The sequence below is a fragment of the Talpa occidentalis genome, unplaced genomic scaffold (assembly GCF_014898055.3).
Source record: "Talpa occidentalis isolate TD23 unplaced genomic scaffold, MPIMG_talOcc4v2.1 talOcc4.3, whole genome shotgun sequence".
NCBI classification, from domain to species: Eukaryota; Metazoa; Chordata; class Mammalia; order Eulipotyphla; family Talpidae; genus Talpa; species Talpa occidentalis.
This window is the reverse complement of record NW_023603184.1, coordinates 37,026,744-37,042,395: the sequence shown is the minus strand read 5'-3', so window position 1 is coordinate 37,042,395 and position 15,652 is coordinate 37,026,744. Positions and strand designations below refer to the sequence as shown.

The window sequence follows — 15,652 nt, the reverse complement described above, 5'->3', positions numbered from 1 at the left end:
TTACATTTCAGAACAAGCTTTTCTTTATTCCCTTTAAGCCTTTCCTGTAGGTGTCCCCTATCCCCTGTTCCAATCTAGACTTGACTACTCTAGAACTCTACATAGTTGTCAGACTTCACCATTATTCAAGGAATTCCACACCCCTTCACAGCCTGTATCATCTCCTGTATCATTTTGTTTTAACTCTCTTGTTGGAATCTACGTTTTTCTATTTTTGGCTTATTCCCTTATTTTGGTGTTGCTTATCTTCCTGTAGCTTCCTCTGGAAGTGTTAGTGGGTGATAAATCTTTTGAGGTCTTTGAAGAGCTTAAACAACTTATCTACTCTTATAAATTTTTATTTTGTTGTAAAATGCTCGACTGGAGAAATTTCACAGGAAGTCTCTCCTTACACAAATTCTCCCTACATCTAGAATCTGCAGTTATGGAGAAGTGTGCTGGTGTTTCATTTTGGGTCAGTATATGGAAGAAAGCTTTCATTTAATTCTCTGCTTCAGCCAAGTGTACTTACCCCAGTAAGAGACTCCAGGATTTTCAGGCTTAACCTCACCAGGGAATGAGTGGCCACCCTAGAGTATGAAAAGTGCGGCCTAGTCAGACAGGTTGAGAATGAGGATCCGTGATTCTAAGTTCTTTATACAGATTTTCAACCAATAATCCTTAAAAAAAAAATCTGTTGATCTTTACTTAGAGAAATACCTTATGCCTTTAATTCTTGAAACTTCTGCAGAAAGTTATCTTGATATCTCACTTGCTTAGCCAGTAGCATCCATTTGTTTTCAGATGTTGCTAATTCTTATCGTCTCTACTGTTTTTTGTGTTTATGATTTTTTTTTGTTATTTTATTGACATTTTAGCCCAGTATTAAGAGAAGACGGTGGTAAAGGCAAGTATTTAACTTGATATGTTTAATCAGAAAACTAAAGGAAAATATTAATATATAACCTGTATTTCTCTTTGTCTCTGTTAGGTAAAGTTGAAATTTACATTGATTCAGGAATGGCTAGCTTCAACCACAGTGGGGTTAACCATATGGTCTCCTATCAGCTGGGCATTCCAGGTCGAGAAGACCTACACATGTGGATTTCTATCCCCTTTTTCATCCCCTTTTTGCTCTACTTGGAAATGGTTTTCTTATCTTCATTATCCTGATGAAGAGCACACTCCATGAACCTATGTATTTTTTCCTCTGTATCTTGGCTGGAATTGACATTGTCTTTGCCACAACCACAGAACCCAAGGCATTGGCCATTTTCTGGTACAATAAGAGAGAAATCTCTCTGAATAGCTGCATTACTCAGCCTACATCCAGCATTCTTTCTTCATTTCTGAGCCTGGTGTCTTGCTTGTGATGGCATTTGACCGCTACATTGCCATATGTTACCCATTAAGGTACACCACGATACTCACACGCTCTCTGATAGGGACAATTAGTGTGGCTGTTTTCTTCAGAGCACATTGTACAATTTTTTCCCTGGTATTTCTTCTGAAGAGGCTGACTTTTTGCAGAAATAATATCCTCCTGCATACATTCTGTGAACACATTTGGCTTGGCCAAATATGCCTGTGATGACATCCGAGTAAATATCTGGTATGGATTTTTCGTTTTAATGTCAACAGTGATCCTAGATGTTATATTCATTTTTATTTCCTATTTCATGATTCTCCGTGCTGTCTTCAACATCCCTTCTCAAGAGGCTCGCCACAAAGCTCTCAACATGTGTGGCCCCCATGTGTGTGTCATCATCCTCTTTTACGGGCCAGGGATTTTCTCAGTCCTCACTTACCGCTTTGGACGCCCTATCCCAATACATGTCCATATCCTGCTGGCCAGTGTTAGCATGCTCACTCCTCCTATGCTGAATCCCATCATTTATGGGATCAGGACAAAACAGATACAAGACCAAGTGGTTTATGTATTGTTTCCAAAGCATAAACGATCTGGGAATGAAATAAAGTGATTTCTCAAAAAATTTGGTTCTTCCATGAGCTATGCTTTGGCAGCAGTGAACAAGGGAGCTAGAGTTGAGTCACTAGGAAATAGGTCTCATTGTGTTATGGGTCTCTGGAACAACTTCCCTGAAACTGAGACTTGTCTCTCTAATCTGTCTGAACACAGTATCTGTAGGTTAACTGAGATAATTACAGATCCTGAGTTGGGGAAGGAACAGGTTAGTCTTTAGTAGTCATGTCTTACTCTGTAAAATTCAACTCAACTCTGGGAATAGTCAATGTTATATTCAGGATCTTGTTTTGATAAATCCTAAGTTTTCTGTCTTGGGTTATAGCTCTGAGACATATCACCACATCCCCGGCAGCCCATGTAAAACCTGCGTTCCTTCATCTGCTTTCTCTAAGTATGATAGGTATTAAGAGGATGTCAAGAGAACTATACTTTAAAATTTTTTTTCTTTTTTGAGGAAATGCTGGTTTAAGTTGTTTATACTTTGGGAGTAGAGGCTGCCACCCCTGCCCCACCTTGCTCCCCACCCCCTGTTTCTGTTATTACTGTGGTGCGCCCACCACCAAAGCACCTGTAGTCCATCATCATGGTCCATTGTGCTCTCTCCCCACTTTGTTATCACCCTTCCCATTGCCCCCTATGGACTCAGTCCTATAATCAGCTTTCAGGGGTTAGTTTTAAAGTTTGGTTTTATCTAACCCTTTGTGTGATTTCTCTATATTCCACTTATAAGTGACATCATCCAGTTTTGTCTATCTCCTTTTGACTTTTCATTTATCATAATCCCTTCCCACTCCATCCATGTTGCATTTGTCTTTTTTGATAGCTGAGCAGTATTTTATTGTGTATAAATAAATCTTCTTGATCTACTCCTCTGTTTTTGAACATTTAAGTTGTTTCCATATCTTATTACAAATAGTGCTGCTATGAACATGAGTTTACAGGTTTCCCTTTGCATTAGTGTTTTGTGTTCTTTGGGTAAGATAATCTAGGAGTGGATTTGCTGGGTAATAGGCAGATCCATATTTAAGTTTTTGAGGCCCCTCCATACTGTTTTCCACTAAGGTGGTATCTTTCCCACCAACAGTGTAATAGGGTTCCTTTTTCTCTACATCTTTACCAGCAGTTGTTTCTGGTCTCTTTGATATGGGTCATTTTCAAGGAGTAAGGTGGTAGCTCATCGTGGTGTTTTTTAATATATATATTTTTTGTTCTTTTAATTTTTTTTCATCATTGTTCATTTTATTTTATTTTTAATTTTTTTACATTGTTCATTTTTTGCCCCCACCTCTCAGGTGTAGTCCCCATAGAATTACCTTCACCAGTGTACTTGTGTTTGAATTGCATTTCCCTAACAACAAGTGATAATGAACATTTTTTCATGTGCCTGTTGGCCAATTGTTTCTTCCTTGGACAAGTGACTGTTTAGTTCACTATGCTATTAACTTTTGACTTTTTTGAAATTGTTTCTTAAGGATCACTCCACTCAACATGGTACAGAATAAATTCAGACTTCCTTTCCAGCAACAATTTCCATATCACTTTCAGGTAATTGTGCTTCAGTGTCAAGGAATGGTGTATTTCTATATGTTCTAAAGTGTCTTGGTGCATTTTAAAAAAGTGATCGATTTGCATGGCATGACCTCTTCTTTCTTTGACTTTTTAATGTATTTTCATCATCTTTCAAGGCTCAGCATGGGGACACCAACACAGAGAGGTCATTATAAATACCTTCTCTCAAGATGAGCTACTACTTTCTCTGTGTTAATACTATATATTGTTGATACTTCTTTTGAAAACATTTGCTTCATTTTATATAAATATTCCATAGAGAAACTATGGAAATAAAATTAAAATTAAATTTGCACATAATACCACTACTTAGAAATTTAATGTTATTTTGGTGTTATACTTCCAGAATTTATGTATAATTACAACTCTAACAACTATAACTGTACATGCATATTTAAACTTAGACATGATTCTGTAATCCAACATTATCACACAGAACTGTATTTTAGCCATTATAATACATTAAAAAACATCTATAATAACTTTAAAGGCTATTTTATCTCTTTATTTAAAAAGCATGCTTTTAAAAATTCTAATTTACACTTAGATAAGGCAGTGTTCAACCTTTTATCTTTTAGTACTTATATCAATAATGTTGAGAAAAACATAATAGTCATTCTAGGGATACTTTCGTGCACAAGATTGGGCTTTTTTGTGCATTAAATTTTGCATGATTTTAACTAAGCATAATTACTAGGTGAGGGTTTAAAGATTTTAGATTCCTCTGGCACATTGGAAAATTGTATCTAGATAAATTATAAGCCTTATTCTTGTTAGAAATACACTAGTGCCAAAATTTATTGAATCAATACTAGCATTTATCAAATAGTTCCATTTAAAAAGTTGCCATATGTAAAGCAAAATAATTTTTCATTGTCCTTTATTTGAATTTATTTAGTTAACAGACACGTACATTTTTTGGTACTTATTGGATATTGTTTTTCTTTGTGATTAATAACAACCATTTATTGAAACTGTGCAAAACTCCTCATACCTTACTTATTTAATCTTTAAATCGACTAAAAATTGTTTCTATTTCCGTTTTTCAGCATGAATATATAACTTCCCCAATATTATTTATTGAAAATATATTCTTAGGCCATATTTCTGTAATTTTTGGTTGTTTTACCTAAAGAAATACATAAAATATTTTTTTCTATGTGGGTTTTATTGTTTTAATATTAAGCTATTTTCTTCAGTTTAACATTTTTCTGAGGTTTTCTCCTAGATTTTTTTTTTTTTTGGTGGGACCCTCGCTGGCGGCCGGGGAATGAACCTGCGCTGCAGAGGCTGCGTGCAGCCTCGCAGCCCAGTGCTCAACTGCTGCGCCACCAGGGGAGGTCCTCCTAGATTTTTAAATTACACATTTTACATCTATTTTTTCAAAGCTAGACAAAATAAAAAAAACTTCTATGACCAATATCAGAAAATTAAGACATAGTTGTTAAATTTTAGTGTTTCTGTCCTTTATATGATTTATTTATACAAGAATGGGGGTACAGGTCAGATGCGCAGGAGGGTGAGAGAATTCACCGGAGATAGCTGGGAGCAGAACAGGCAAACGGACTGAAGACACTGCTGAGGGGAGCAGCGGGTGAGACAGGAGAGGTCTGCCGTGCCATGCAGGACTCTCCCTGGCCAGCTGGGAATCGAACCCACGCTGCAGAGGCTGTGGACAGCTTCACAGAGCAGTGCTCAACCCGCTTTGCCACCGGGGAGGCCCTCATTGTATTTTTTTTTAATTGGAAAACAAATATGCAACTTGGAATGGCTTTGAGGCAAATTGTCCCATAAGCAGATTTTCTTTCAGTGGCTAAAATGAGGTTTGAAAAACAAGTAACAATAAAAGAAAATGTTTCTGGTATAGAACCAGCAGTACCAAAAATAGTGCATGAGTACCTGGATAGTACACCCATTTTATAACAGTGCAAATTTTAAGGGCATTTTTTTGACTACCCATAGTCCACATAGAGTTACAGCTCCACACTTCAACCACAACATGCTAAGAATCCCTAAAGAAAACCATTTAAAAAAAGGGCATAACCCAGATGTTCCCCCACTCGATTAACTCCAAGTTTAGATGTGCAGAAGGGCTTAGATAAGCCACATGAAACATGTTACTTGATCAATTTTCTAAAATAAGTAGTGGTTTTAATAGTGCTCTTTTGTCTTTTATCCTTCATTATCTTTATATTGATATATGCTTAATCCACTATCTTCACTATATTTACTTTTGTCAATGAGATTTCCCTTTTCCTATGTTAATAAGTGCCATTAAAAAAATTATAGAAGTCCTTTTAATAAATCTTGTGAGTTATTGAGGATGAAATCTTTTAGTTTTTGTCTGTAAAATTCTTTATTTTCACTTCAGTTCTGATTGATAACTTGCCAGGTAATGTATTCTTACCTGGAAGTTTTTACCTTTCAATACTTTGAAGATATGCCAGTACCTTTTTTTTTTTTTTAAAGATTTATTTATTTATGCATATAAGAACTGGAGTACAGGCGAGAGATGCAGGGGGTGAGAGGATTCACCAGAGACAGAGTGGGGAGCAGAACAGGCAGACTTACTGAAATACACTGCTGAGGGGAGCAGTGGACGAGTCAGGAGAGGTCTGCTGTGCCATGTGGGTCACCTCCCTGGCCGGCCGGGGAATCGAACTCATGTTGCAGTGGCTGCGCACAGCTTCATAGGTTGTCTTAACCCCTTGCGCCACCAGGGAGGCCCCCATGCCAGTACCTTCGGCCTGCAGAGTTTCTGCTGAAAGAACTGCTGACTGCCTTATGGGAGGTTTATTGTAGCTTATAATTTGTTTTTATCTGGCTGCTTTTATTTTTTAAAGATTTATTTATGTATACATACATACATACAAGCACTGGGTACAGTCAGAAGCGTGGGAGGGTGAGAGAATTCACCAGAGCCAGAGCGGGGAGCAGAGCAGGCAGAAGGACCAAAGTACACTGCTGAGGGGAGCAGCAGGCGGCAGGAGAGGTCTGTGTGCCGTGTGGGATCCTCGCCCGGCGGCCGGGATCGAACCGTCGCTGCAGAGGCTGTGGGCAGCTTCGCAGCCCAGTGCTCAACCTCTGTGCCACCAGGGGAGGCCCCTGGCTGCTTTTAATAGACTCTATCTGTGTGTTTCTCGGGGTTAGGGAAGTTGTCAGTCACTATTTCTTCAAACAGCTTTTCTACCTCTTCCTCTTTTCCATTTCTGGTACTTCTATAATTTTAATGTTATTTTGCTCGATGTTTTTCATGTTTCCGTTAAAAGAAAGTTTTTTCCCTTTTTAAAATTTTATTAATATTTTATTTTATATAATTATATCATTTTTCAATTTTGCACAATGTATGCATTATCATTTTGGTTATATTCCCCATATAATTGCACCCCCCCTTATTTTGACCCTAGTCCTTCTTCTCCCCTTCCCTCCCCCACCCCCATTGTGTGTCTCTGGTTTAGAGTTGCTTGTTGATTTTGCTTTTTACGTTGTATTAGTTTTTTTCCTGGTCCCTTATTTAGGTTTTCTAAATTCCTGCTATGAGTGAGACCATCCGGTATTTTTCTAAAAGAAAGTTTTTTAAAATTCATGTTTCTATTAGCTGTTCTGTGTGAGTTCCATTACTTTATCTTCTAATTTGCACGTCTATTTCTGTTTCTCGAGTTTGGGTATAAGCCCTGCAATGTATTTTTAGTTGTTTTTGTATTCTTCAACTTATAAATTGTTAGGAAATTTCTTCTCTAGTCTTTGTCATCTTTGGAGGTCTTATTTTGTTCACCCATTCTTCTGAGATCAGTGATCATCTTTATGGCCATTACTTTGAAATCTATTAGATCAACTACTTATATCCAGTTCATTGAAGTTTTTCTCCATGGCTTTTATTTTTAATCACACTTTATTGATTTACCATTTGTTTACAAAACTCTAAATTTGGGAGTACAGCTTCACACCTCTGGGTGTATATACCTTACTATATTCACCACTGATGTTCTATTGCTTTCATATCAAATCAAATTGACCCCCTTTATCCATTGCTCCCATCCTCCTTCCTCTTCCCCTCTGGTATGTTTTTTAGGGCCTAAGATTTATGCTTGTGTGTCTTATTCTCTTGTTTGAAAAGTATTCCTGTTTTCCCATTTTGCTTTCCTAGTGTTTATTTCTCTGTATTGGTTCCATGAGCCTCTTCAGTGCCCTGGGGTAGCTGTCAAGAACAGTCTCTTCCATTGTTACTGTCTAGTGGTGCCCAGAAATACAGGTTCCTCTGTCTGTGCTTGGTGATCAATGCTGTTGATCAATGCTGTAGCAAATGAGGCAGGCATACATTATGTTTTAATGAGCCTAGGATGTTGCTTTCTTGCCTCAGCTTAAGGAATATTGTTGTAGTGTGAATGCACAGGGCTGGGTGGCTCAGCAAAGCTGCCATCAGGTATATGCACGAGCCTTCCTGTGGCTTAATTTTGGCTATGTGTGCTAGCTAACTTTAGCTTCCACTTCTGCTGGTCATATCATGCCAGGGAGATATATATATATAATAAATGGCACTTGCCAGTGTGTTTTTCCCAGAGTGAGTTCCAGCTGGCTCCTGCCTTCTTAGCAATTCCTCAGGCTCAAGAAATGAAACTCATTCACAGTCCGTAAACTTCAACTGCTACCTCTCCTCTGGGTCCCAACGCAAGTAATCCTGTTTGCATCCTTTGAAAGGAGTTTTTCTGATCTCCAGAGCTTACTGCTTCTCTGAACATAGGCCCTTTCAGTTTTCAATTCCAGGCTGTTGGTTACCAATACTGCATTCACACCCCCTTCCTCTATTTTTTTAATGGAGGCAACATTTAATCAGCAAAAGTCAGTATTTCCATAAGAAAGAAATTTCAGAAGGAATGATATCAGAATTGTGTGCCCAGGGGAGCAGGAATTTGCCATTTGCTGAAAAGAACACTGAAATTAGGGATGGGCATTAAGCCTGGACCTTTCTTGGTCAGAGTTTCAGGTACTTGAACATTGTTACTGGTCAAGCTATTGAACACACCAACACCAGGCATCTCAGGACTGTGAGGGTCAGAGTTGTGGACCAGAGAGCTAGGCCAGCCCGAGGAGGCCTCTGTCTTCCTAAATAAGGAGTGCCCTCATTGTTAAATCAGAACTCTTTAGGCAGTTCCCAGAGCCTCCAACTATACTCTAACAGCCACCTGATCACGACTGATCATATCACTTATGATCAGATGTGTACATGTTAGAAGGACGATCCTAAATGTGTACAAGAACAAGACAAGGATTGATTTGAAGCCCTCTGTATCTAGGAAGACCTTTTGCAAACCATGCCAAAGTACAGGAGATGGAAAGGACCAAAACAAAACAAAAAACCACCCAAAACTTGAGTCATATAAAGAAGGCAGAAACATGTTTTGCTTGATATATTAGCTCCAAACCCATCTAAAAGTTTATCTCATGGAAGAATGCTGTAGCAATGAAGGGTGCCAACAGAGAGGGTATCAGTGTGTAGAAAGGGCCACAGCAGGCAGTGGACCACGACCATCACACCCTCAGTGGACAGAGGGTCAGAGGTGCTGCATTTCTTCCTTTATCATTGAAACCAGTATTGAAGAAGGGCCGCACAGGTCCAGCAAAGTCACATTCATGGAAACTATAGATGAGGGAGCCGTGGTCAGTAATGTTGTAGAAGGAGACTGTGCTGGTCTCACAGTCCAGGAAGATCCCAACCTGGCATGGAGGTACTTGAAGGTGGAGGGAAGTTGAGGGGGAGGTACCAGCCTCATAATGCTCGTTCCATAACCAAATTGTCCAGAAGCCATTCTCGGGACTCAGTGAAAAATTTCCCTTCCTCTTCACGGAGTCTCTACAAACCCCCAGGTCCCAGGCATCCTTTTCTGTCACATCCACCTCCCAGTAAAGTTTTCCAGAATCAAAGCATTGGACACCCAGAACTATGGGATAACTATCAAATCTCTTCTCATTCTCAGGCACTGCTTGTGGGGTCTCCCCAAGCCTCACTTGTCTCTGATCCTTCGAAATAATGAGTAATGAGTGGGCCGTGTGTGAATCCAGGGTGATGTGCACTGCAGAGAGAGAACCACAGTCAGGAAGGGGCAGTGTGGGGAATCAGTACTTCTGTGCCTGCGATAGGGGAGGAGAATGAAAGCGTGACCCTGAACCTCTCAGGGTGAGGAAAGGACACTCGGTCAGCTCCAGCCCTTGTCCTGAACTTAAATTTGCCAAACTCATCTTTCCCTGACCTGGAATACACTGCCCCTCTTCATCCCCTGATGGTCCCAACAGGCTTGTCCCACACTCTTGGCACTAGCCTCACCTCCACACGTCCTCAGCATGTCCTTCCGCCCTGGCACATGGCACACGTTCCTCAGGTCTGGGGAGGCAATGTCCAGCTCCTTCAGGCTCCAGGACTCACTCCTAGGGCAAATAGAATTAGAGACCCTATCTCCAACTTCTACCCCAGCCTCCTGTACCCTAATACTATAACCTCCCTGTGGGTGATGACTCTTTAATTCAATGGACATTTACAATTACCTCCTAGGTTAGGTTTCTTGAGTACTGGGAGTATTTAGTTCTTATCTGCGTACTGGTCACATGGACTCTGAAGCATATGGGTAATCTGTCTCCTCTCTATGACTGAGGTTACCACAGGCTTGTTTCACTTCGCAAGCAGACTATATAGGTTGAATCACTTGTGTGAGGAAACCAAGGAGTTTCAATCAGGTGGCAGGTTTTACTCACGGCTCTTTCTGGTAAGTTTATATAATAACTGGTTAGATTAATTTTAAAGATGTTCCAGCAGGTGTATACTCAGAACATCCCAGAATTTTCCTGTTAGGGCTTCACTTTGTGAAGATGTTATCCATTTACTTTGGACAATTCACCAATCGAGGTGAGATGGCCATTAATTGTCCTTCTGAGAAAGGAATATGTTATGGAGGAGCAGGTCTTTGAGGATTGGCAGGAAGATGTGGGAAATGTCATGTTTTTCTAACTCAATTACCTTTTTCACAGGTGTGTATGCTTCCTGCCACCCCCTTTAATAAAGAAAAGCTCTCCTTACCTTTCTAGAACATTTTTCACCTCCTAAGGAAAAAAAAAAAGAGGGAGAGTAAGTTATGGAGTCACTGGTTTTTATTAAAGACTTTGGTCTTGTGGGTGATGCCTATCACTACAAGTTCTCCCCTATTCCTCTGGGCCAGAGCCTGAAAGATGTTTCTGGCAAGGTTGGACCAGAAGGAATATATGGCTACTTGTGTGATAACCAGAAATCTAGTGTGGGTGGCCTATAACCAGGGAAAAGAAAACCAGTGGAAGGACTCTGACAAAAAAAAATATGGGGCCCAGATATTTGGGGAGAGTGCCTCAGTCAGCATGGGCTATTTGCCCCTTTCCAGAGACCATCACAGAGGAAAAAAAAAAACCAAATCAGGATGCATAGTAATTTCTCTTCTTCATTCATGGACTTGAGTTACATGGGAGGCAGTGCTGGTTAGTTAAAACTATGTCCTATGAGGTGGTTCATATTTTTCCTCATGTAAAATCAAACCATCTGAGGACATTCTGTTGCAGGACCTGGCCTGGGAATTGGCAGGCTCCTGGGCATAGTCAAAGTATACTAGAAAGCTTGGCTGAATGTTGGGCAGAAGCAAAATTTACCAAGCTCATTTAATTGCTGAATGGAATATTTCCTCCTAAATCTGTACTTTCCATGCCTTTATTATAAACCTCTCTGGTTCCCTGAGTGGCTTATGTAATTTCTTTGTGTTTATTATTTATTTTCTAAAACAAACTGGAATTTGGGCCTCAGTTTCCAAATGTCTTAATGGTAGCTCCAGAATGGGCTGGCTCTTTTTTTTTTTTTTAAAACAGGACAAAAGCAGCACCTTTACTCAGGACCCTTGTGGGTCGGGACAAGATGGCATGAGCATATTCTGAGATAGGTTAAGGTCACTTCTTGTTTCCAGCTCTGGCTCTTTTAAGTCAATCCTTGAACTTCAGGGGAAGACTCTCCCCAGACTCACCTGCAGCAGTTCCAGCGCTGAGCCTCGACTCCGCCTCTCCAGTTCTGAGATGAGCTCCTGCAGGGCCTCCCTCTGCTGGGTCAGCTCAATCTCTTTCTGCCCCAGGATCCTCAGCTGTTCCCTCTCAGTCTGCTCGAGCTTCTGCAGTTGCCGATGTTCCTCCTTAGTCAGGAAATTTTTCTGCTGCTCAAACTCTGCATGAATCCTCAATTTGTGTGTCTCTACTTTCCTCTGTGGTGTCCATGGAAAGAGAGGTGCTTTTTATCAAAGCCTCCAAAACTTTGGGAATAAGTGTCCATACCTATTTCTATTCCCTGTAGAATCATCATTCTGGTTCTATTTGGGAAGACCGCCCCCACTCCCCCCATAGTTTTGCTGGAGAGGCAGGTGGGAGGGACTTCTGGGACTAAGAGGGGAATGGGGATGTTGGGGGTGCCCTGTAGCTGCATCAACCTATAGTATCAGACTTTTCCTCAACCTCTCTCAAAACCCAGTGACTACCCACATCTACCCCTTTGTCTGCATATCTGAGTGAGTTACTGAGAGAGTCAACACCTGACCCCAGACCCAACAACTTCATAAAAACAGGGCCTCAAAGCTTCCCTAATCCTGAGGAAAGCATCTTTGAGATATTCTTTGCTTGTCCTCTCCTGCTACTGATGGGAGGGTCACCTGATGACGCAGGAAGACCCCTGTGCCACCACAGCCGCTCACCCTTCCCTAGTCCCGAACCTTCCTCACCTGGGATCTACGTGTCATGAGCTCCATCTCTAATCCCTGCCTGGTCCCCTCCAGACCACTGGTCAGAGCAGCTGTAACCCTTCATTACACTCTGGACCAGTGATCTGAAAGTGGCCCAGCAACTGGTCAGACTGGTTCTTCTACCTCAGGCTTTGGTGGTTCCTTAAGTGTGTCCCTCACAGACCTTACCATTTCCTGCCAGGCCTGTAGTTGGGGACCTCTCCTGGGATACCTCATGCCAGATACAGAGGCACTGGTGCTGTCAGCCTCTAAGACTGGGCTTGAGGTGCAGAAGCTTTAGGGTGGGGGTTGTCTCAGCACCTTCTCCGAAGACTCCATCTCCACCTTATTAGAATTACACCCTTTTTGCTCCCCCTGATCCGGAGTCGTACGAAACATTGGATTCTTGGAGGGTGAGGGGTACCGACTGTCACTTACACAGGCTTTCGGTATGGAGGGGATTTTGAGTCTGGGACCCTGTGCCTGGCCCAGGCTTTGATCTAAGATTCCCCTCAGGAAATGACTCTTGCCTTCCAAGCTGCTTTCTCGGTTGTGATGTCCACTTCCAACTTCTCAGTCAACTCCTGCTCTTTTCTCAGTTTCACTAATGCTGTCTGCAGCTTCTCCTGCAGAGAAAGATAGCAGTTTAGTGCCCCACACCTCAGTGGGCTGGGATTGCGTGAGATCATACTGGTTCTTAGAAAAGTCAGTGCAGAGAAGGAGGGAGGGCTCGAGTCTGGATTTGTAGATAGGAAGACTCTGGAAAAAGCCGGGTGTTTCTTATGAAACAACCACCCAGGGATGGGAGCACTACATGTTCCTGATTAACCAGGAGGCCACAAGGAAATATGATCCTTGCAGCGTCTCCCACAGCATATCCCCTGCCCCAGGGGCATGAGCAGGTAGTGCTGAGCCCGCAGTCCCTCCTCTTAGACATGGAAGGTGGGAGACTTACCCACAACCCCTCGTTCCCACAGGTGGCGTCCACCCTCAGCTCTAGGGAACAGGGTGTTCACCGAGGCCCCAGCGCCTTTGGAAGACCTCACCTGGTACTCAAGAACAGCCTCCTCTATCGGGACCAGGAGGTGGTTACGGTGTTTCCGGGACTTGGAACACACCCAGCAAAGGGCCTTTCCATCTTCCTTACAGAACAGGTGAAGCGTCTCTCCATGCACGCCGCACTTCTCCCCCTGCGTGCCCTCCTTGGTATTCTGGCCCATCTGTCTAAGGTTGTCCATCAAGTTGGCGAGCTGCAGGTTGGGCCGGAGGTTTCTGACCAAGAATTTGTGCCGGCACACAGGGCAGACGCCACCCATGTCTTTCCCCACCTCGGAGATGCATTCCTGGCAGAAGCTGTGGCCACATTCGATGCTCACAGGCTTCTCCATGGGGTCCAGGCAGATAGGACATGTGACCTCCTCCCACATCTTCACCAAGGCCGTTTCTGAGGCCATGGGGAATGCAGCTCAGTGAGCTCTTGTGGTGGCCTGGGGCTGGGGTGGGGAGGGGAGAGAACATGAGAAGGACTGTGTGAGAAAAACAATTCAAAGGAAAACAGGAAGGAGCGTGAGCTGATGTGTCTGTAAACAAAGGACAAGAATATCAACCTAAATGACAAGAGTGAGGATTCAAAATAGTCAATGGACAGTGTTGATAAATACAACACAGCACTGTAAATGTGCTTTCCTTATGATTTTTTTTTTAAAGATTTATTTATCTATGCATACAAGAGCTGGGGTACAGGCCAGAGGTGTGGGAGGGTGGGTGGGTGAGAGGATCCACCAGAGACAGTGGGGAACAGAACAGGCAGACTGACTGAAATACACTGCTGTGGGGAGCAGTGGGCGAGTCAGGAGAGGTCTGCTGCGCCATGTGGGTAGCTCCCTGGCCAGGGATCAAACTTCATAGTGCTGCGACTTAACCCCTTGTGCCACCAGGGAGGCCCTTCTTTGTTTTTCTTCAGAGCATTTTCTTTCTCTAGCTTACCTTACTGTAAAAATACAGTATATAATATATAAGGCTCCAGATTAATAACATCTTATGCTATTGGGGAGTCAAAACAGTGTAGAAGAGTGCCTCCCCTGGTGGTGCAGTGGTTGATCGCTGGGCAGCAAAGCTGTCTGCAGCCTCTGCAGCACTGGGCTGCTTTGATCCCCAGCCCGCAGGCAGGCGAGGGTCCACATGGTGCGCAGACCTCTCCTGCCGCACCCGCTGCTCCCCTCAGCAGTGTATTTCGTCAGTCTGCCTGTTCTGCTCCCCGCTCTGGTGAATTCTCTCACCCTCCCGCGCTTCTGACTGTACCCAGTGCTTGTATAAATAAATAAAAAAATCTTTAAAAAAAACAAACAGTGCAGGTGTGTGTGGGGGTGTTTAGCAACAGTATATACTATGCCTATATAAGAACATGTTTTACTCCTTAGTCTGAGAAGCATATAATCACACGTGTACACACAGGGTGTCTGCATAAGGGAATGTGTGATCCAGCAGTCCCTGGGCTCCGCACTCAGCTGATTGAAGCCTGTCACCTATCTTCATTTTTAACATCCTAACCATCCTCTCACTTCTGGAGGGGACTTCTGGGGATGGAGTCTCAGGAATACAGACCTACCCTCCACCCTCCCCTCCCTCAGGCTTACTTGCAGTTCCCGGCTGGTTCTCCCTGCCCCACTCCTCTTACCTCTGCTCAGGTGCTCTCACCTCTTACCTCTGCTAGCTCCTTCCCGGTGACTTTTCAGCCAAGCCCCCTCCCAGGCAGGTGGGCCAGGCAGAAGCTGGGGGACTTCGGGAGAGTTGAGAAGGAAAAGGGACTGAGGTCTCCACTGACAGGGTGGAAGTGGCTCTTCAGATCTGGAGCAGGACAGAGGGGCCCCTCAGGGTAGGCTGGGGTCCCTTGGTGGAGCCAGGCAGACGCAAGCCGTACTGGGGACTTGGCCTTGGTGGCAGCTCTTTTCACTTTCGATTTCCAGTCAGCCCGTCAGTGCGGGAAGGGGAAGAGGGAGGAGACTGGGTGGGGCGGGGAGACGAGGAGGTGGGAGGAGAAAAGGACTTAGGGAAAGGAAGTGGGAGGCCAGAAAGGGGCGTCAGGGGTGGTAGACTGGGAAGCTTCTGATGTCCCCCAATCCACTCAGTCCCCCAGGGCCTGGAGGCTGTGGCTGAAAGTGTACAACGTTTAGCCCTTGCTTTGTGCCCCCCCCCTCCCGCACCTTGTCTTCCTGATCTAAAATATTATGGTAAAATATTCGATCTGCTGCACGGAGGGCTCATGCTGCCTTGACACTGGTCCTAACCGCGCAGCCACAGGCTGAACCCACCTGTGGAGCTGCTCCCTGGAGGTTTGACGGGAAAG

General features: G+C 43.2%; 1 protein-coding gene and 1 pseudogene across 2 annotated transcripts; one reads left to right on the top strand and one right to left on the bottom strand.

The window, feature by feature from the left end:
- The first annotated feature begins 999 nt into the window (after positions 1-999).
- Positions 1,000-1,961, top strand: LOC119255031 (olfactory receptor 52B4-like; annotated as a pseudogene).
- A 5,027-nt stretch (positions 1,962-6,988) lies between these two features.
- On the bottom strand, positions 6,989-15,297 carry TRIM21 (tripartite motif containing 21). 2 transcript variants are annotated; one of them, XM_037522838.2, is made up of 7 exons: positions 15,004-15,297; positions 13,353-13,799; positions 12,837-12,932; positions 11,566-11,796; positions 10,605-10,627; positions 9,858-9,958; positions 6,989-9,606 (listed from the first exon to the last, which is right to left on the bottom strand). In XM_037522838.2, exons 2-7 carry the CDS (start codon positions 13,758-13,760, stop codon positions 9,065-9,067), a joined length of 1,401 nt encoding a protein of 466 aa, XP_037378735.1. In that variant the 5' UTR covers positions 13,761-13,799; positions 15,004-15,297; the 3' UTR covers positions 6,989-9,064. The 2 variants fall into 2 exon arrangements, with proteins under 2 accessions (XP_037378735.1, XP_037378734.1); XM_037522837.2 differs by having other exon boundaries at positions 15,011-15,297.
- Positions 15,298-15,652: the final 355 nt, after the last annotated feature.

Bases quoted from the DNA above. Each gene is read 5' to 3' on its own strand.
- TRIM21 (XM_037522838.2), bottom strand. From the start codon at position 13,760: ATGGCCTCAGAAACGGCCTTGGTGAAGATGTGGGAGGAGGTCACATGT. The intron at 12,933-13,352 runs GTGAGGTCTTCC...CTTTCTCTGCAG, and splicing joins AGGCTGTTCTTGAGTACCAG to GAGAAGCTGCAGACAGCATT. The intron at 10,628-11,565 runs GTGAGTCTGGGG...TTTTTTCCTTAG, and splicing joins CAGCGCTGGAACTGCTGCAG to GAGGTGAAAAATGTTCTAGA.